Source organism: Colletotrichum godetiae (genome assembly GCF_030913485.1).
Source record: "Colletotrichum godetiae strain CBS 193.32 chromosome Unknown BDP55scaffold_78, whole genome shotgun sequence".
Lineage (NCBI taxonomy): Eukaryota > Fungi > Ascomycota > Sordariomycetes > Glomerellales > Glomerellaceae > Colletotrichum > Colletotrichum godetiae.
This window is the reverse complement of record NW_026851326.1, coordinates 175,701-194,875: the sequence shown is the minus strand read 5'-3', so window position 1 is coordinate 194,875 and position 19,175 is coordinate 175,701. Positions and strand designations below refer to the sequence as shown.

General features: G+C 46.7%; 7 protein-coding genes across 7 annotated transcripts; 3 read left to right on the top strand and 4 right to left on the bottom strand.

Moving 5' to 3' along the window:
• Positions 1 to 493: 493 nt before the first annotated feature.
• On the bottom strand, positions 494 to 875 carry BDP55DRAFT_683649 (uncharacterized protein). Its single transcript, XM_060576347.1, has 2 exons — positions 648 to 875; positions 494 to 596 (listed from the first exon to the last, which is right to left on the bottom strand). The coding sequence occupies exons 1-2, from the start codon at positions 816 to 818 to the stop codon at positions 525 to 527; spliced, it is 243 nt and encodes an 80-aa protein (XP_060422929.1). The 5' UTR covers positions 819 to 875; the 3' UTR covers positions 494 to 524.
• A 2,948-nt stretch (positions 876 to 3,823) lies between these two features.
• BDP55DRAFT_622553 (OPT oligopeptide transporter) lies at positions 3,824 to 6,887 on the top strand. The gene is made up of 7 exons (XM_060571366.1): positions 3,824 to 4,282; positions 4,356 to 5,033; positions 5,089 to 5,370; positions 5,430 to 5,693; positions 5,747 to 5,924; positions 5,976 to 6,265; positions 6,325 to 6,887. The coding sequence occupies exons 1-7, from the start codon at positions 3,929 to 3,931 to the stop codon at positions 6,661 to 6,663; spliced, it is 2,385 nt and encodes a 794-aa protein (XP_060422928.1). The 5' UTR covers positions 3,824 to 3,928; the 3' UTR covers positions 6,664 to 6,887.
• Positions 6,888 to 6,929: 42 nt separating this feature from the next.
• Positions 6,930 to 7,955, bottom strand: BDP55DRAFT_404650 (siderophore esterase). The gene is made up of 2 exons (XM_060567322.1): positions 7,765 to 7,955; positions 6,930 to 7,713 (listed from the first exon to the last, which is right to left on the bottom strand). The coding sequence occupies exons 1-2, from the start codon at positions 7,914 to 7,916 to the stop codon at positions 6,978 to 6,980; spliced, it is 888 nt and encodes a 295-aa protein (XP_060422927.1). The 5' UTR covers positions 7,917 to 7,955; the 3' UTR covers positions 6,930 to 6,977.
• Positions 7,956 to 8,168: 213 nt separating this feature from the next.
• BDP55DRAFT_638149 (peptidase S8/S53 domain-containing protein) lies at positions 8,169 to 9,366 on the bottom strand (the record flags this gene model as incomplete). Its single annotated transcript, XM_060573075.1, has 2 exons — positions 8,169 to 8,822; positions 8,884 to 9,366. 2 exons carry the CDS (start codon positions 9,364 to 9,366, stop codon positions 8,169 to 8,171), a joined length of 1,137 nt encoding a protein of 378 aa, XP_060422926.1.
• A 633-nt stretch (positions 9,367 to 9,999) lies between these two features.
• On the bottom strand, positions 10,000 to 12,231 carry BDP55DRAFT_622548 (major facilitator superfamily transporter). Its single transcript, XM_060571365.1, has 4 exons — positions 11,734 to 12,231; positions 10,699 to 11,673; positions 10,534 to 10,639; positions 10,000 to 10,474 (listed from the first exon to the last, which is right to left on the bottom strand). The coding sequence occupies exons 1-4, from the start codon at positions 11,955 to 11,957 to the stop codon at positions 10,220 to 10,222; spliced, it is 1,560 nt and encodes a 519-aa protein (XP_060422925.1). The 5' UTR covers positions 11,958 to 12,231; the 3' UTR covers positions 10,000 to 10,219.
• A 290-nt stretch (positions 12,232 to 12,521) lies between these two features.
• On the top strand, positions 12,522 to 14,153 carry BDP55DRAFT_565806 (metallopeptidase family M24; the record flags this gene model as incomplete). Its single annotated transcript, XM_060570455.1, has 3 exons — positions 12,522 to 12,874; positions 12,936 to 13,897; positions 13,960 to 14,153. 3 exons carry the CDS (start codon positions 12,522 to 12,524, stop codon positions 14,151 to 14,153), a joined length of 1,509 nt encoding a protein of 502 aa, XP_060422924.1.
• Positions 14,154 to 15,200: 1,047 nt separating this feature from the next.
• Positions 15,201 to 16,038, top strand: BDP55DRAFT_638146 (2OG-Fe(II) oxygenase superfamily protein; the record flags this gene model as incomplete). The annotated part of the gene is made up of 2 exons (XM_060573074.1): positions 15,201 to 15,403; positions 15,459 to 16,038. The coding sequence occupies 2 exons, from the start codon at positions 15,201 to 15,203 to the stop codon at positions 16,036 to 16,038; spliced, it is 783 nt and encodes a 260-aa protein (XP_060422923.1).
• Between the last annotated feature and the right edge of the window lie 3,137 nt (positions 16,039 to 19,175).

Here is a 19,175-nt window from a genome sequence, read left to right as displayed (position 1 = left end):
ACCCTAACCCTAACCCTAACCCTAACCCTAACCCTAACCCTAACCCTAACCCTAACCCTAACCCTAACCCTAACCCTAACCCTAGCACTTTTTATATAAGGAGAGCACTTTTTATATAGGGGAAGCACTTTTTATATAGGGGAATTGCTTTAATATAGGGGAAGTACTTTTTATATAGGGGAATTATTTTAGTATAGAAAGTACTTTTTATATAGGGAGAGTACTTTTTATATAGGGGAAGCACTTTTTATATAGGGGAATTACTTTGATATAGTAGGCACTTTTTATATAGGGGAAGTACTTTTTAGTAGTATACCTATATAAAGAGGAAGGGTATTTTTTATATATAAAAAGCACTTTTTATATAAGGAAAGCACTTTTTATATAAGGAAAGCACTTTTTATATAATACACCTTTCTTATAGAAAAACGGTCCGTATAAAGCTCCGATACGACCAATAAAAAACTGTGCTAGGAGCACAAGTGGTTTAGAACCGAAGAATCGTATATGCTAGGATTAATGCTCTAAGAGCAAGCGCACTCAGAGGCGTTGGTCTCGGTGCCTCCGCAATTGCCTTGCTTGCCTTGTCGTTTACACTAGTACGCGTCAATGCTGGCACTAGTGTTGGACCTGATTTGGAAACCCACCGCCGCGGCGCACCCGCCTTCGAAACCCTCCTTCCATTCCCATATATCGCATCCGTACCGTAAATCGTATTCGAGGTTCGACATGGCTGCGTCCTTTATGCAAAGCTCATTCACGAAGGACGCGTTGCAAGTGACGAGGGCCGCGGCCCAGACTAAATAGCTATAAAGCATTTGAAAAAATAATAAAAACCGGCCAGTGTTCGAGTATCACGTTGAGTTGGCAGTTGCACAGTCTTTAAGCTTTAATAAATACTTACAACGGTCTTTATGATTGTCGATCGTTACTATATATATAATATACGGTAATATATAAGGCCGTAAAGTGGATTTGTCGGCGAAGCAGTATGGCGGTGTACGTCTGCTGCCTAATAGTACTTGTTTACGTTAAGCCGATTAATATCAAGTTCTATAGGGGGGCTATGTCCCACTTCTTCTAGCTAATGACATAATAGTTAAGTTTCCGACTAATAAAGGAAGCAGTTAATTCTAGCTAATATAGCGGCTACTACTACTAATACCGTAGCTAGCAGCTAGATTTATTATAGCTAGTGTTACGCTTTATATACAATAAAATGATAATAATAATATTAAGATCTCTCTTTCAAGATTTCACTATACTTTTACAATAAGATCTTTAAAAATAGTTACCTTAAAAATTTATAAGAAAACCTCGGGAAATCTCTATAATATATAAGAACCTCTTATCAAGAACTCTTAATGAAATCTTACGAGATTTACTATAAGGTCTCTTACTATAACGATAGAGAAATTATAATAGAATCTTGCTAGTATTTTAAGAAAATTAAAATAGCTAGCTAATTATAATAAGGTATATTAATAAGAATCAAGGCTATAGTAATAAATAACAGTGTCGTAATTATAAATAGCTTTTTAAAACTATATTTATAAATTATAAAGTAGGGGAAGTATTATAACTTAATATATATAACGAGGTTAGGGCCCTGCCTTATAAGACCTATAGCGGCTATTATATTATATATATATAATTTTAAATTTAAAATAACTCCGCTTAAATTAAGAGAACTATAAATAAATTATATAATAATAGAGAAATTAATAGATAATAGATAATCTATAAATAAAATTAATAAAATAAAGGCGGTCCGCCTTTATAAAACTGATATTATAATATTAATTTGAATTATAAAAGAAATATTTAAATAATATATAGAATTAAATTTAAACCGGGTTAAAAAAAAAGACTTTTTATAGCTTTGTTAATAATTAATTTAATATTAAATTTTATAGTCATTTTTAATTATTTTTATTAAAACCCCTTTTTAATTAAACTATAATTAATTATTTAAGCTTTATTTATTTTATAATTTATAAATATAGCTTTAAAAAAGCTATTTATAATTACGATACATTATTATTTAATATTATAGCCTTAACTTTTAAAAATATATTTACTATACTAGCTAGTTACCTATAATATATTATTAACATTTATATTTTATTTATTAAAATGTATAGTTAGTTAGTAAATAATATAAAATAAAGCTTATATTTAAAATTAAAATATATATATAAGATAAACTTAAGCTAGGCTTAAAGATAGACGTTTTATAGTTTCTTTAATTATTAATTTATATTAGATTTTATAATTATCTTTAATTATTTTTATTAAGAACTTTTTAATAAAATAATTATTAATTATTAAAACTTTATTTTATAATTTAAAAATATAACTTTTTTCAAAAGTTATTTAACGACCTTTTTTATTATTACTTAATTCTTATAGCCTAAACTTTTTCAAACTTACTTTATTATAACTAGTTAGCCGTAATAGGAAGCCGGCTATAAGGTAGCCTTACTTTATAAAATAATAGCTTAGTTAATTATAGCGCTAAGCGCTAAACTTGCCCTATAATAGTCTCGGTATCTATTATTTTAAAATAAGCGATTCTCTAGTAAATATTATCTATTACGAGGCCGTTATAAGACCTCGGCTTTATCTATACTCCCTATTAGGACCACTGTATATTTATATTGCTATTTTATGTAGTGGACAAAGGGTCTTTTAGTCCTCCGTCTCCTTGCGCTTGTATAATCGGTCAATATACTTCTTCATATTTTACTGGTCTACTTGATAAGTTGGTCCACTTGCATCGTAACCGCCCCCCGGATGTGCCGCCCCTACCTCCACGTGTAGGTAGACTGAACTACCATGAGGGCGAGAATCAGGTTCCAATTTGGAAGACGAGTTAACCTTGCGCTATTTTTTCTGATGCGGCCGCGTGTTCCCATGCGATAAGAAGGCAAACTCAACACCCACAACATTTAGATGCCGATTGAACGGCCCATCCATTAAGTGTTGGGACCATACGCCGGGCTTACAGGAGTAACCTCTTATACAGCAACACGACATTGCCGCCATATTATCGTCAAGAACAAAAGTTCAATCAAAGCACGTTTGGAGCAAAAGTTCGGGCGACTGAGCACGTCAAGTACAAAAGTGCGAGGATCGAGATCCGCCCCCACTCAGAGTCAGCAAATGAGCATCAGATGCTTCATCTCAGAATCCTTGTCGAACATTTCAGCAAGACAAGCCAGGGTATCGCAACTCCGATAGATGGCATGAGTCGGGACGAACTAGCTTGGTTAGGACGGCTGGCCGAGTCTGCCAATCGTCGCCCCAAGGTCTCGGCCACATCTTGGCAAGGCTTAAGACATGACCTTCCCGCCTGGGCATTGCTTGGGACACCCTCTTTCCGTGAATGGGCCGAGGGACCGAAGAACATGTCCACGTTTGCACACTGACAGCAAAAGAAGCCATCGTCGAAACCTTGTTCTTTCTGGGGAATCCCTATCACGTCAGCAACCTTCTGATAGGGACCTTCCTAAAAGCTCGTAGTATTCTTTGTGGAGTGGCGTTCCAATCAGCCGGGCTCGCTCAAAGATCCCAGCTCAAGTCCAGACTACATGCAGTGTACCCTGTCGAGCGGCAACCGATAGTCAACCCGTCCTACAACAGCATCAAGGCCTGTAATTGCACCAACGCCGCTTCTTATCACGACATCGAACCCCTTATCATGAGGACAATCAATATCAGATCAGTCGTACAACATGGGTCGCCAATCAGCACCTAGCTGAGGAAACGAGTACAAATTGACCATGATTGCCTTCCCCTGAGTTTGCGGAAAATCCGAGCTGTTGGCACTTCAGATTCACGAACTAAACTTTGTTGTTTTGTTCACATGTCTCTTTGATTCTTGTCTTGCCTTTCCTTCCCTGGTCTGTGCTCTCCTGTTGCGACCATGCCGGTGCCATTGACGGACGCCATCGTGGTGGGGGGACTGAACCCAGTCGAGGGTAAAATTGTTTCGGTCCCTTCCCACAAAGCCATCAACGAGAAAGTCAGCATCGATGAGTCTGGTGTTGGGAAAGAACTAGCTTCCGAAATTCAAGCCATTCCGGCCACTGCGCCGTCGGATGATGGAAACCACGAGAAAGACAACAACAGCGACAATGCTATCATTATCACCGGTGCCGACGCGTCGCGCTACCTACTCCCGCTCCGAGATGACTTCGATCCTTCGTTAACCTTCCGGAGCATGTTTCTGGCAACTTGTCTCTCGGCTTTCCAGGCTGTGATGAGTCAGATTTACACTGTGGGCTTTTTCGTTTCTTCTCAAATCGCAAGTGAAGTGAACTCTGGCTAATAAGGTGCTTTTCCGTTCCTAGTTCAAACCGACCGCCATCACCATTTCCGGAACATTCATCGTACTCATCGGCTATTTTGTGGGCAAGGCATGGGCCAAGATCTTCCCTCGCGGTGACAATCTCGAAGCTCGTTGGAGACAGGATCATCCCGAAGGCGAGCTTCCTGCGTACATCAAGTTTTTCAAGTTCATCAACCCGGGTCCCTGGGGATTGAAAGAGCATGCAATTTGCTCCATCACTGCCACATCTGCGTCCAATGCGGCCGCTAGTATTCAAGTATTCGCGGCACAGGATCTCTTCTACGACTTGCCTCTGAGTCCGACAACTGTTGTCCTGACCGTCATCTCCATCGGCCTCTTTGGCTACGGCATTTGCGGTGTCATGCGCCCCATCGCCGTATGGCATGTTGACGCCGTATATTGGAGTACTCTTCCTACAGTTAAAACGCTCCAGGGTCTTCATTGGCAGGATCTGAAGAACTCGAAGCCTCTCCGTTGGTTTTGGTATAGTTTTGCAGGCATGTTCGTTTACGAGTTCTTCCCGGCATACATCTTTCCGTGGCTGAACTCCGTTTCCATTCCCTGCCTTGCGGCCATGAACGCCACAGGCTCAAAGGCTGCTGTTCTCACGAATCTTTTTGGCGGCTCTATCAATAATGAAGGGTTGGGCCTGTTCTCCTTGTCTTTCGACTGGCAATACGTAAGCGACCTCATCTCATTAACGCAGCCTGGTTGCTTGACTAAGATTTCTCTAGATCACTTCTTTCAACACGTCCCTTCCTCTGACTTTGCAAGTTCACTCTGCGATTGGATTCTTCATTTGTTTCCTTGCAATGATTGGAATCTACTATACGAACGCATGGGATGCCAAATCGCAACCTTTCATGTCAACGCGACTCCGGTCCGAAGACGGCACTGCGTATCCCATTGCCAAGGTCTTCACTGGAGGTGTGCTCGACCAGGATGCCCTTACCAAATACGGAATTCCCAGGCTCACGGGCAGCTTCGCGTACGCAATGTTCATGGCCAACGCCGCAGTAAGTCTTTTGGGTCTTACACTTCTCAATCGTCGTGATGCAGGCTGACATATTAAAAGATTGGTGCCCTGGTTGCCCACTGCTTCTTTTTCTGGGGCGGCGACGTGAAGAGAGCCTACCAAAGCGCAAAGAGTGGTAGATATGACGACCGCCATCACGATCATATGACTAAGCACTACAAGGAGACGCCATGGTGGTGGTATGTCATCGTGCTTGTCGTCAGCTTTGTCCTTGGTCTCGTCGTTGTTACCACGCAGAATGTCACACTTCCAGCCTGGGCATACGTTGTGTCGCTGCTTCTCGGTATCTTCATCGCGCCGCTGGTAAGCACGGAAGCCTCTATTCTCCACTTAGTTCTGAGCTGACTCGCACCCAGAGCACGATTCTTTACTCTCGATTCGGTAATGGAATTGCTACAAACAACTTATCGAAGATGCTGGCAGGTCTCATCCTTCCTGAGCGTCCCATTGGCAACATGTATTTTGCCGCTTGGTCGCACAACGTCATCTCGAATGCTGTAAATCTTTCCAACGATCTGAAGATGGGAGAATACCGTATGTGCTAGCCTTTATGACTTGTTATACTTTACTAACGTGGTTCACCAGTCAAAATCCCTCCTCGTGTTATGTTTCTCACCCAAATCTACGGCACCATCATCGGCGGTTTTATCAACTACGCAGTCATGATTTCCATTGTGAACGGAAACCGAGAGCTCCTTGTGGACAGCGACGGGAACAGTTCCTGGAGCGGTGCAACGATGCAGTCGTACAACACCAACGCCACATCTTGGGCGCTTGCAAAGTACTTGTACAAGACTGGTGGCAAGTACGCTCTTGTGCCGATCGGTTTAGGCATCGGCTTCGGCGTTGTTATCATCCATCGCATTATTGCATACGTAGGTTTCTCGAGAGCCGTTTCAGAATACAGTGCAGTCGCTAACTCATCTTTACCCAGTTCGTCCCCAAGATCCGCGGTTACTCCTTGTACGAGATCAACTTGCCCCAACTCATCCAATATGCGGGCTATATCCCGTATAACGCGTCTCAGACCTGCGTGCTCTTCAGCTCGCTGATCAGCGGCTTCTTCGTTCAATTCTATCTCCGCAACTACCGCCCCCGTATCTTTAAGGACTACTCGTACCTAGTCACCGGCGCATTCGACGGAGCCAGTCTTACAGTACTCTTCATCTTGTCGTTTGCGGTGTTCGGCGCCGGCGGCCCATCTATTCCCTTCCCTACATGGTGGGGTAATAATGCCGACGGCTATTACGACCACTGCCCGGCAGCCGAGTAGACAGTCTCCATGAGGCTCATTCGCTTTCTGGTTCTTTTCACGAATAACCGGCCTCGAGTCTCATTGTTGAATGATCTTGAGGCAGGGTTCAGGATGCACTGGGCACTCTACCGGGAGCATGGAAGATTCGGCGAGGGCTAGTGGCTATCAAGTTATCCGAAGCGGGCATGCTTCACACACTCATGGGACGACGTTGGACATTCAACGAGTCATCTTTAATAAACCCATAGGTTTTTCACATCCTATAATAATTGTCAATGCAACGTGTTTAGAAATGGGCGAAGCTCGACAGGGGTTGGTGTACTTTGCTCCTTTTATACCAGGGGCCAATCGTCAAGGAACGTCGCAAGTCCCCGGTTGAGGGAGCAAGCTACGACGGTTTCGTGATCTTCTCCGTCGTAAACTCTCATCGAGAGATGTTCTAGCCGCGCACTTCTTTCTAATCTCGAATTTATTGAGATGACATTGTCAACCATGTCTAGTCCACGGTGCCGTCTCAACCTCCTGTTGTACTCATCTTCTCCTTCGCCCCTTTTCCTTGTTGGAGTTTGTTCCTCATTCCCGACAAAAAGCATGAGGGATGGACTACTGTTCTTACAGTCTACTTTCTCTCGAAAGCGGCGTTCTTCAGTAACGATGTAGCCCTCATTCCACCAGATACTGGGGCTACTGGCCAAGATACAGGTGAACATATCTGTTCTTGTGAATAGTGCGTGCAAAGAGAGAAGTCCCCCGTATGAATGTCCATAGAGGGCTTCACGGCCTACAGTCGCCCCGCGGGTCTCGTAGAGTCGCCGAGCGACCAACGGTTTGACTTTGTTATGTAGAAAGCTAAGAAAGACGTCGGCACCTCCTTCGTGGCCGGCTATCCCATCGGCAGGTGGTGTAAGATCTCGACTTCTGCGTGCACTCAGAAGAAATTTTGAGTCTGCAGGCATAGGGTAGCCAATAGCGACGATAATCCCCTGAATGTTTGAAGAGCGCATACATAAGTGACGATGCATCGACTCCAAGGCAGTCAAAAATACAGAGTTTCCATCTGTGAGGTAACTATCTTCTGTCAGAATAATGGGCAAAACGAGAGAATGCGGCTTGACGTACAAGATAGGGACCGGAGCTTCATTCTGCTGACTGGAGCGACTCTGCCAGTCTCGTGGAAAGCCAATCTGGACGATGTATTCTTCTCCAGCGGTACTTCTCAAAGCCCATGACTCTGCGGAGTCAATTCTTACAAGGAGGGATTGAGTGAGCATTCTTCGAAATCTGATGCTCCAGCACCACGAGAAAATGGCGGACTATTCGATGAGAGAAGCAGGACAATGTGGAATAACCGGTCTTATCGGCATTTCTTATACTGATAGTCCCTCGGCTCGGGCGATGTCTTTCCCTAAAATCCGAGTGTCACCTGCTCGGGTTGACGGTGTCTATCGAGAGATAGTTCCCTGGTGGACCCATCTTCTCGTTGACTCACTCGTAGTTGCGCTCGGCGGTATTCGGCCTTTGCACTATCGTCGACTCCTTGTTCTAACTTTATTAATCGTGAGACCCGACGACTGAACACGGACACCGTTGTATGCCAAGAAGTTCGGAGTACTTCTCGGAACTTCTTGGATGACATCGCGCTTACACAACTCCAAAATCCTAGCTGTGATGGTATCCATCGTTTCCGGGCCTGGCTCGACACTTTTCAGATATAAAGCTAGCCTAGCGACGTGTGGTGATGCCATGGAAGTCCCACTCAAGGCAATATCTTTCCCCGCTTCAAGAGACAATGAGTACACATCTACTCCTCGCGCACACAAGTCGATTCCAGATCCAAGATTGCTAAACCCCCAAACAGTGTTGTTGACAGCGCTGGCTGCCACGGTGATTGCTCTTGCAGTTCCAGCTGGTGATACTCGGCTTACGTCAACAGCTGCATTACCCGCTGCGACGACGGACAGAATACCTTGCTCGGATGCCGGGTGAACTAAATAATTGAATGCATAGTTGGTAGGGCCACCTTTCACACCATCATTAGCCTCATAAACTGGCAGATGGGGGCTGCGTCTTGACCTACCTAGGCTCATATTGATGACGGAAACTGCCGCGCGGCCAGGAGTTTCTGTAATATTATTGACTGCCCATGAAAAGCCTTTCATGAAGTCTGACATGACGCCCTGCTCTCCGAGGATTAATGCTGCCGCAGCTTTCCCATTTAAGGTCGCTTGTTCGACGTACCTGATTTGGTGCGATCACCTTCACCGCAATGATCTGCGCCTTTTTTGCAACGCCCCATGTTTTAGAAGCAATTGTTCCAGCAACATGAGTACCATGACCACTGCTGTCTTCGAAAGGGATATCCTGGTATACAGTGTAACCAAGCTCGGCGCGACCTTCAAAATCCGGGTTGTCCACCCAGACTCCTGTATCAACCACGTACGCGAATGTTCCTAGCCCTCCTTTATCATCAAACCTGTACGCGAATCCATTGCGCAGGCTTACATTAGTACTGGCGGGAGCAGGCTGTGATAATGCTCCCAGTCCCCAAGTGGCTTGGGTCTGCGTGACTACATCGAACGGGAATACCGGTGTCTCAGGTTCAACAAGCTCGACCTGAGTTAAAGTTAATAATGGGCGTGGCGATAATCCTGGAAAGCACTCACTGCATCTTGAGCCTTTATTCCAAGAGGATTTCCTCGTCGAATGACCCAGCATAGGCATGAACGCGCCAATATCAAAGGTTCTCTCAACGCCCAAGATGTCTCGCCGCATCAAACTTCGTCTACGATGCACATCCTATACCAATTTCATATGCCCTAAAACGTCCTCTCCAGTGACTCCGGCTTTCAAACTAATAATATATCGGTTCGATAGGGCATTCTGTATAGCATCAAGTGGGTATCCCAAGATGAATGACAATCCTCCTCAGAGCAGGGCGAAAGAGTAGTTCAACCTCATTTTGCGTTGGTTAGATCAGTCCAGTTTGTTTCACGAGAACAAAGACTTGCGGGAGGTTTCCAAACTTGTTATAACCGGGCGAAAATTACACTATCGTTCAATGTCCGTGGTCCGTGATAGGTACATGGCGTTGATGCTTGGCTTTCTCGTATTTACTTCAACTATGACGATTCATGCAGGTCACCAGGGTTCAAATTCCCATACCTTGACCGAATGTCAACTCAGCAGGGTATCTTGCGCGGGGGTTGGATTTATCATTGCTGGCACTAGTAACTGCAGCTGCCTTCTCATGTAACCCAAGTCATTCATGTCGGCATGATTCACTTTGTTGGCATCTAATCATGGAAGTCCTCAAAAGGTCAATGCGGGCGCATTACGAATTATACAAGTAACAAGCATAAGCCATTCACTTCTTGGCCAACGACATTCTTTTCATATTGTAGGATTTGGTAGTAAATTTGTCTTCCTAGGAACCCGAAAACGGTGTCTGTAGAAAGCCTGTTTGCGAACTCTTTTTTATGCTGTATCATAACGTGAGAGAACATCAGATAATTATGCCGGGCAGCGATAGACATCGATTTGATGCATGTGCACGAAGTCAAATGAGATGGAAAAGCTAGGACGCAGCTTTATCCATGATAACGCCAGTCGGATCACGGGTCACCTCATCGCCCCATTGGGCGTCCCAGCCATTTTCAGATAGGTATTTCTTCCAGGCTTCGTCGTCATCATTAAGGTGCCTTGATATGTCTGGAATAATGAAGAGCGCGATTATGGCGCCGAGAACAGCGAAGCCGGAGCCAATAAGAAATGCAACCTGGTTTCCCTTGGAGGGATCGTCGGTGTACTTTTTCAAAATTGCGGTAAAGACCTTTCATCTCGTGTCAGTATCGATCAAACTACAGTCACTGATGGCAAGAGTTGGCTTACCTGTGTGCCAATGGCAGCTCCCGCCTTCGAGAAGGCTGAGATGAGTCCCATCATTTGACCACGGATGGATGTGGGAAAGCACTCGGAGGCTATGAGAACGACTGTGCTGCAGCAAGTGTAAGTAAGAAATCTGACGGTCAAGAGTGACACATTGTATGCTCTTACCTGCCCGGACCAACTTCGCCAAGCGTCAGGAATATACCGTAGAGAACAACGAAAAGAGGGAAAACACCCTGAATGGGATTCATCGCACCCCCCAGGACAAAACCAAGGATTGCTTGCAAAGTAAAGCCCAAAGCCATAGTCTGACGTCTCCCTATTTTGTCGGATAGGTACCCCCCAATGAACGGGCCAGGGATGTAGAAACAGTTGATCACCACGCCCCATCCAAGGGTCTTCACAAGACTTTCCTCAACATTCGCTCTCGATATAATAGTTGAGCTGAAAATGCCAAACGGTATGGAAATCCAGTTGTACAAGAACCAAGTTGAGGCTGCACCAAGAAGCGGTCGCCAATACCGTTTCAAAGCAAGCCAGTATGGCATCCTCTGCTTCCGCATAGCCGACTTCCTGTACGCAGTCGAAACTGCCATTCGCATTCGGAACCAGAAGATGAGGAGGGGAGGCGCCATACCCAGCGCAAACGAAGTTCGCCAAACAATGTGGTATTTTGAGACTTGTTGGCCAACGCACAGAAGCAACAGCAGTGGCACCAACCCTCCCCAAACATACCCTAGACTGGCTGATAAGTCTGCGAGCATCGCAAACATGAAGCCCCTTCTCTTGCGGAACTTGGCGTCTTCGTCGGTTGCTTCGGCGGCACCAGCGCCAGAGACTGGGTACTCTCCCCCTGCACCCACACCAGCAATACCACGAGCAATGATAAGCATCCAAAACATGCCTGTGGTCGTGGTGCCACTGGCTGCGGTTGACAACGTAATTCCCAGCACCAGCAAGATTGTTGTCGCCACAGCACCAGTCTTGCGGCCAAGCTGGTCACTGATGACACCAAAAAGTATCATTCCAACAATCATGCCGATCAGAAAAGCATTAGAGAGCCTCTGGTATATAGTAGTCGTCAGATCATCCGGGTAAAGGATCGCAAGCAGCAGTTCGACATTGCCAATGACGGCGGCGTTGCTGCAGCATTGTCAGTAACTCGACCTGGGACCAGGCAGCGGGGGGAGGAATCCAACATACTAGCCATCTGAGCCGATTGCCAGTCCAGAGAACAAGACCATCAGCCATACAGACAAACTGCTATAATACGTCTTTTGTGGCTCTTCTTCTACTACGTCTACGTCGCCACCTTCCGGGGCTTTGCTCGTAATCTTCTTTTCGTCAATGGCAATTTCATCGCCTCCATGATCAGTGCGGTCCTGGGCATCGCGGGATACGCTGCTAATATCTGGCATTGTGACCATTGTTTGGTATCGTTCGGTTCAAAGACCACGAGATACACTACGAATGTTGGCGAAATCGAGAACACAAGCACATGCGCACCGGATAACGTCGTCGTGTGGGTCAGTCCCATACTTAACCCGAAGGAACGGCATTTCATGTTCGGCGCATCTGCGCCGAAAGGGGAGAATAACGACGTATGCCGCGGCATGCCTCTTATCTTTTCTCCTCCGGATCGGCCTTGCAAGCCGACGGGAAACCGGGTAACGCTATCGACACCCATGTCGTAGATAATGGGATGGACGCTCGTACCTGCTGTTGCTGCTGCAATCCTGGCATGACTCGTGTGGGGAGACTTCCCTAATCCGGGAAAAGATCTTCAACTCCTGCACCCCGGAGAGGGGTAGAACGCGAGGTCGGAGACCCTCCGACGTCTGAATCAGATCTCTCGGCACTGCATCATCCCTTTGTGTGCTCACCTGCGTCCCTTCTGCCCAGCTCCGGAAGACACATGATTTTTCAGTCCTTTCATGTCGAATTGTGCCTGCTCTTCTACAGATTTCTCAACGCATTGCGGTATGATTGCGATGCTAGGATCAAAAAAATGTCCAGAGGGCGTGCCTCTGCATCATGCACGGGTGCCAACGCATGCCAGCCGTCGCCCCAACGTACTACAGCTTATTGCAACTTCTTTGCTTTTATATACATCCATCTCGTGCTATTATTTTCTGTCGTTCCACGCGCGGTCACTTACATCCGCAGCACCATTTCAAAAGGCGCAGCAGTGTGCTATTGATAACCTGCACGCCGACTTGTCCTTCCTCGACCCCGCCGTACCGATTTCTCCAGACGAGTTTCTCGAGCGCAGAGACCGGCTCGCGCGAGCCTTGGTTGCGTCAAATGCAGACGCATTTGTGCTAGAACCTGGCTATACTTTTCAGTAAGTTCTCCTTTGACAGTATCAGAATCCTGAAAGCTCCAAGTCTCTGACACTGGAGCAGGTATTATGGCAATATCTCTCAGGTTGATTGGGAGCCTTGGGAACCTGAAGAGCGACCGTTTCTTATGCTCATTCTTCCTCAAGTGTCTTCATCAGGCGAAGTGAGGGCCAAAACTGCCTTTCTGTCGCCTCACTTCGAAGAAGGCAGGGTACGAATGCTCGGTATACCGACAAGGGAAGATGACTTGGACATTGTCATCTGGGAAGAACATTGGAACCCATACGACACTCTGCTCAAATCACATCTATTCGATGGTCATCAGGGTAAGCTCATGGTCGACGAGGAAATCCGTGATTTCATTGTCAGAGGATTGGATGCTGCCGGGTTCCAAACTATCGGCCTTTCTCCGGAAGTTGAACTTGTAAAACAGCAGAAAAGTCCTGCGGAGGTCGAGTTGCTCCGCGTCGTGAACACCGGGACTGTCGTTGCTGTTCGAGCGATGCGACCTTGTTTGGTGTCGGGACTTACCGAGAATGAAGTCACCGCGATTCTCAACTCTGCTCTCCTCTCCATCGATTTTGGACTATTCTTCAATATTGTTTTATTTGAGGAGCATGGAGCGCTTCCACACGGTGGTTTTGTGACTGGTTCGAAGAAACTTACTCCTGAGAGCATGGTTGTCATCGATGTTGGTGCTCACTATCTGGGCTACAGTTCGGATATCTGTCGGAGCTTCTTCATCGACCCACCAAAGTCACAGACCCTTCCATGGATGGGATCTCTGCTGAAATCATGGATGCAAAATCCAGAGGAACACCAACGCCTCCTTGCTGACTCTGAGTTGCGTGCCGAGAAGTTCAGAGTGTGGGACATTGTGTTGGATGCACAGTCCGCTGCCGCCGCCGCTTTCAAGCCGAATAACACTGCGGCGAGTGTGGATATTGCAGCTCGTCAAGTCATCGAGGATGCCGGCTATGGATATGGGTTCACTCACCGTCTCGGCCACGGTATCGGTATTAAAGGTGCGTTTCCGATGTTGCTAATAATCGAAAGCCGATTGCAGTGGTTAATTGAAACAAAACAGCTCATGAGTCGCCGTACTTGAATAAGTGGAACAAGGACATCTTGCTTCAACCTGGCATGACCTTTACGAACGAACCAGGCATTTACTTGGAAAACAGATTTGGCGTCAGGCACGAAGACATCTACCTAGTCAAAGAATCGGGCGAGGCAGAGTTGCTCACTGGCCGTAGGGCGACCGGGCCATATGATCCATAAAGCACCTTGGTCTCTGGGTCTAGTAACATATGAATCAGCATGGTGGTACCCTGGCTGTTCATTGCGGAAGCTTAGTCTTTCTTCCATATAGATGAATAACAAAGTAACAAGCGCATAGGCCTAATCTAGTCATTCAGAACGTTTTCAGGTACCTAGTAGTTTACACAGGTACCTCGTGAGTAACGCTGCAGCGGGGGATTCTCTACATATCGTGTGCAAAGAGTGCCTGCCACCTCTTAGGCTCTTAATAACACCGCCCTTAAAAATCTAGTGAAGTTCTTGGAGACTTGCTACTTTATTCGCATCATTCGTTGACTGCAACATCATCATCGGTTGACCCGTGTCTAGGACCACATCTCCAATTCTAGTCCAAAAGGTTATGCCACCTCTTCACTAGAACAACAGACACAATGCTAGATACCCGGACTGTAATGTTGTTAACATTTATATGTCCGATGCTCTTGCGAATTTTCACTAGCAGGCCACATTCACCACATGCAATCCATCACCCGTCCGTAACACAGAGAGCTGTGCAACCTTCTCCGTTAGAAGAGCCTGAACAAGTCGTATTGCTGCCAAATTCACCCCCCCCCCCCCCCAGGTTTTCATGTTGATATGACCAATTCTCATTGTTCAATAAGGTAGAGAGGCCGGCTGCCAACCAGCCGATATCTGTAGAGAGGCTCTCTCTTTCTCTCTGCAAAGCTGAACAAAACGAGTGGCTGGCGACTTGGCTGAAGCTCTGGTAGGATTAGGGGCAGACGCCCCATAACCGTGGCGTTTCGACGTCTGAAGCTAAGGCAAGGCACGCAGATCAGACGGAGAAACCCCTGAATTGGACACGAACCTGGCACAGGAACCCACAAACGAACGGTCCAGAGAAGGTTGCGAACTCAGGCGTCAAACGCCCTATGTTTCAGCCGCTGTCGACCGAAGTCATCATCCGACTTCAAATTCGGCTGCGATGACTTCAAAAGTAGAGTTGCTTCCCATCTCAAAAATTTAATAGCAAAATTCGATGCCTTATAGCCACTACGTTCAAGCAACATGATTAATCCTCTCTCCAATGCAGCGTTCGCCCTAGCAGCGACGCTGGTCGTCCCCGTGTTATCTCAAGACCAGAAACCCATTTCTGACTTTGCATGCACACATCCGCCGTACAAGACTTACATGATGTCTAAATCGCCTCTTGTCATTTACATCGCTGACTTTATCACGCCCGCTGAGCGGTCACACCTACTAGACATGGCGTCAGTTCATTCCGCAGTGTAATTATACTCTCGCCCCTTGACTTACATCTAGTAGGAGCGGTACCTTTACTCATTCAGGCGTAATCGATGCCTCTGGCGGCAAAACCGCACACAACGTACGCACATCTCAAAGCACCAGCCTCTGGCGGGACGATATCGTTCGCTGCATCGAAGAACGTGCAATAGCGTTCCAGGGATATAGTGTGCCAAATAGCCATGTAGAACCGTTACAACTGGTCAAATATGGAAAAGGCCAGCAGTACCATTTTCATACAGACTGGTTCACGGATCCCGCACACACCAGAGCTCATCTAGGCGGCAATCGGCTCTCTTCTTTCTTTGGATATGTGTCAGCCGTTAACGTCACTGGAGGGGGAACTAACTTCCCACTTATAAATGCTCCTTTCGACGACCGATGGTGTTCCTTCATTGACTGCGACGAGCCTTGGGAGAGAGGCGTCACATTCCGGCCGCTGGAAGGGAATTTCGTGTATTGGGAAAATCTTCACGTCGACGGTTCGGGAGACCAACGTAATTTGCATGCTGGGTTGCCGGTCACACGTGGACAAAAAGTTGGGATGAACATCTGGACAAGACAAGCGCCGCTGGGCAAGGACATTCGAGGAGATTATTGAGACTTTTGTGACATTCCAGGGTAGTTTACTGAAGGATCTGAGGGTATTAAAGGGCGAGTACGGGTAATGGGCGTCCAAAGACTACAGTCCGCCTTTCCGTCCCTTTCTTGGGGCAAAGCTAACCGTACGTCTCACTCACGAGTCACGCAATTGAAGAGTAGAAAGCCATGTTTTCAGGCGACAATAGTTCGTTGATGAATTTGATTTCGGGTTTACAGAGGCTCACAATTTGAGGTAGACTTGATTAAGACGCATCTCATGCTCAAAGGATGTCTAGGGTATCTCTACCAGAATTGATGCTGACTGTCTGTATTTGGGGACTGAGAGGTTTCAACTCTCGACTCATTGGGAGAAAGATACTAACGTAGCCGTGTAAAGCCCCGTCCTACATGAGGCTAGTCTCGGCCGACACGTTTGTGACATTCTATCGGTGACAGGGTAGATCTTCATTGTCGTTGATCAGGCAGCTCGTTGAATTCCAGTGTGACTTGCATCCACCAAGCTGCGATGTGTACTGTATGCTGACCATTAAAATTATCCGTGACAACGTTCAGGACCGAGGGGAATACGTGGATGATATATTCTGTGAGAGAGCCGGTGACGGCATTGAGCGCCACGCTAGGCTGTCTATGAATCCAGGTGCCGTTTACCAAAGGTTCATGATTGAGTGGCGTTCAACAGTAACTTGTCACTTAGCTCGCCTTTTACGCTCTTGTTAGGAATCGGGTGGCTCTTTGGACTCCTCATGACCGGGCATTCTCAGCAATTCTGTCGGGAGTTGTTGGCTTTCAGACATTATGAACTACAAATGAATTCGACGTGATGTCTTGCTGTTCTCCAACAGCACAATGCTTCCCGGCAGAGGCTAGGGCAGCCCACGTGGAAGCTTTTGCCCAGTCTCTTCATGCTGCTAAGGCCTCGATTATTGTTAGTTGGGCAGAGAACTTGATTCACGAAATAGACGGGAATGCCAAGTGCTCATGGACTGTCCGACTAGGAGTACTGTCACGAAACAGGAATGGTATCAGCACTTGTCAAGCATCTTGCCACGTGCTTTCTCACGTGGATATCACATTTACTTAGTATATAGACTGCTCTCATGTGCTTATTCCAGATGGGTTACTTCAAGCCACTTTAACCGACTTCATATGCCCATTGCTGCGTGCCATAACTCGTGACAAGTACCGATGAAATCAGAGGTTAGTAGCTAAATAGAGCCAATCTCAAGTTGTAAGGGCTCTTGGGGCAGAAAGGGACGTCACTCATGCAACAAAGCTTAATGCTTTCTTCGGTCAAGAATTTGATGGTTTACCTAGTACGTATGGCGGGAGATTTCAGTATTCGGAGGCCTCCAAAAGCGAACTTGTTTCCAGGAACCCATTGCAAGCTTGTATGCTCTTGTTCTGTTTGTCCGCAAGAGAAAGAACCTATATATGTCAACGGTCGAACTTCTCAGGTCTGCTTTAAGGCCTTGATAGAATGGTTTAGGCGTAACTTGCGATTGCGGAATTGAATTGCTAAAACTGTTGTCTAGGCTCTTGGTCATTGAGGCCATGGTGAAGGCGACTTAACCATTGATGTGGGTAATTCTTACTGTTCGGAGAGGAAAGGTGGGGGGTTCAGCATACACATAACTTAGCAACGTCCTTTTTGTTAGTCGTGAACAGGATGGCCAAGGCTGACAACAACCTGTGAATATCTAAGTATTTGCCTTTGACACAAGTTTTGTATGTCTCGCGAAGGCTATGCTCGTCGATTCGGACCTAGCCTGGTAGCGATTAGTGACTAGTGAGTCTGGAGTGATAGCCAAATTATGCACTTCTTTGCCCATCGTGAGCGATTTTGATTCAGTAATATTGGTGGACAGCCAATATCAAACGGAGCAATGGGCAAGGTCAAAACCCTTATGTAAGTAAGATGGCCTTGGATGACGAGCAAGCGTAAAACCATGGCGTGAACTTCCCTTTTGGTGTATTTCGTCACTGGTAATTTGGGTGGCGAATCGATGGAACTCCCGCCTAAGCTGGGATCTTGATGCCGGGTCCCCAGGTATCTATGCATGGGCTTCGAGATCACTGATTCAGGGTCGCGGGTTCACCCCCATCTGTTCCAAGGTCGATTGAAATGATTTCTAAACTAGATGATAGTGAACAATGGAAATTGCGAGCATCGGTACGTAAGAAGTCAAATAGAGTGAAGGGCTGGTGAGTATTTCGGCATTTATGTGTGGTAGAATGAATTGGCGTGATGCACAGCGGCGGGGCAGGGGTGGGGCGACGACGAGGAGCCAGAGCGCCGCGAGATCCGATATGGCTACGTATCCTCATGGTGAAGCAAGTAAAATGAGGAGGCGCATCGTTCTTATAAAAGCCCAGCTCATGAGGATGGTGAAAGTCAGGCCCATCAGTGTGTTTAGCAGCGTGCGATGACCTCCCAGCAATGCGCTTCTCAATTGGGAGTTTCGGCGTCAATGAGATGTCAGTGTGGGGGGTGAATAGATGGCCTGGCTAGTAGCGTTGCGATTGACACGTGATGGAGATATGTCCATGAATAGGGACGGACAGCGCTCCGTTTGTCATGAGCGCCCTCTTTGTAGGTACCCCAGGGGAGGGAGCACTTTTAGTGGTACAGATAGCAGCCGCTGAGTAATGCATCTCGGTCTCACCCGAATACCTAACTTTACCTTACTGCGCTGCTGCGTTATGTTTCAATGTCGAGTGAGTCGGTTAACTGAACCTGAAAGAAGTTGTGATAGGCCAGTGGAGTGTCATGGGGACCAGAGAAGGGAGCGCTCGAGCGAGTGCTCGGTAGACGGGCCTCTGCCCAGAAAGCTTGACCTGACTCGACAATCACTGACGGCATATCATATCTGTGCATGTTGAGAGACTTGAGTCTCGAGGTTCTTTGTTCGACCCGCCTTGGTGTTGAACTCTTTGTCCGAATACTCGAGCCAAGGCCATGCGGAAACACGAGGGTATGCCCAATTGAACACGTCGGGGCGGCATCTGGGAGACCTGGAAGTCACAATCCAAGGTGCCCGAACGTCCGTTCGTAGATCCGTGATCAACTCGGACGGGTGGACGGTAGAGCTCGTGTTGATATTTGGAGTGGTATACGGATAGTGCCTTCGATTTAGG

What these genes read in the sequence shown, in the direction of transcription:
- BDP55DRAFT_683649 (XM_060576347.1), bottom strand. Translation starts at nt 818, where the DNA reads ATGCTTTATAGCTATTTAGTCTGGGCCGCGGCCCTCGTCACTTGCAAC. An exon ending in AAGGCGGGTGCGCCGCGGCG is followed by an intron (nt 597 to 647) that starts GTGGGTTTCCAA and finishes GACGCGTACTAG; the next exon opens with TGTAAACGACAAGGCAAGCA.
- BDP55DRAFT_622553 (XM_060571366.1), top strand. Translation starts at nt 3,929, where the DNA reads ATGCCGGTGCCATTGACGGACGCCATCGTGGTGGGGGGACTGAACCCA. An exon ending in TGATGAGTCAGATTTACACT is followed by an intron (nt 4,283 to 4,355) that starts GTGGGCTTTTTC and finishes TTCCGTTCCTAG; the next exon opens with TTCAAACCGACCGCCATCAC. An exon ending in TGTCTTTCGACTGGCAATAC is followed by an intron (nt 5,034 to 5,088) that starts GTAAGCGACCTC and finishes AGATTTCTCTAG; the next exon opens with ATCACTTCTTTCAACACGTC.
- BDP55DRAFT_404650 (XM_060567322.1), bottom strand. Translation starts at nt 7,916, where the DNA reads ATGCTCACTCAATCCCTCCTTGTAAGAATTGACTCCGCAGAGTCATGG. An exon ending in GAAGCTCCGGTCCCTATCTT is followed by an intron (nt 7,714 to 7,764) that starts GTACGTCAAGCC and finishes GACAGAAGATAG; the next exon opens with TTACCTCACAGATGGAAACT.
- BDP55DRAFT_622548 (XM_060571365.1), bottom strand. Translation starts at nt 11,957, where the DNA reads ATGGTCACAATGCCAGATATTAGCAGCGTATCCCGCGATGCCCAGGAC. An exon ending in GGCGAAGTTGGTCCGGGCAG is followed by an intron (nt 10,640 to 10,698) that starts GTAAGAGCATAC and finishes CACTTGCTGCAG; the next exon opens with CACAGTCGTTCTCATAGCCT. An exon ending in GAGCTGCCATTGGCACACAG is followed by an intron (nt 10,475 to 10,533) that starts GTAAGCCAACTC and finishes ACGAGATGAAAG; the next exon opens with GTCTTTACCGCAATTTTGAA.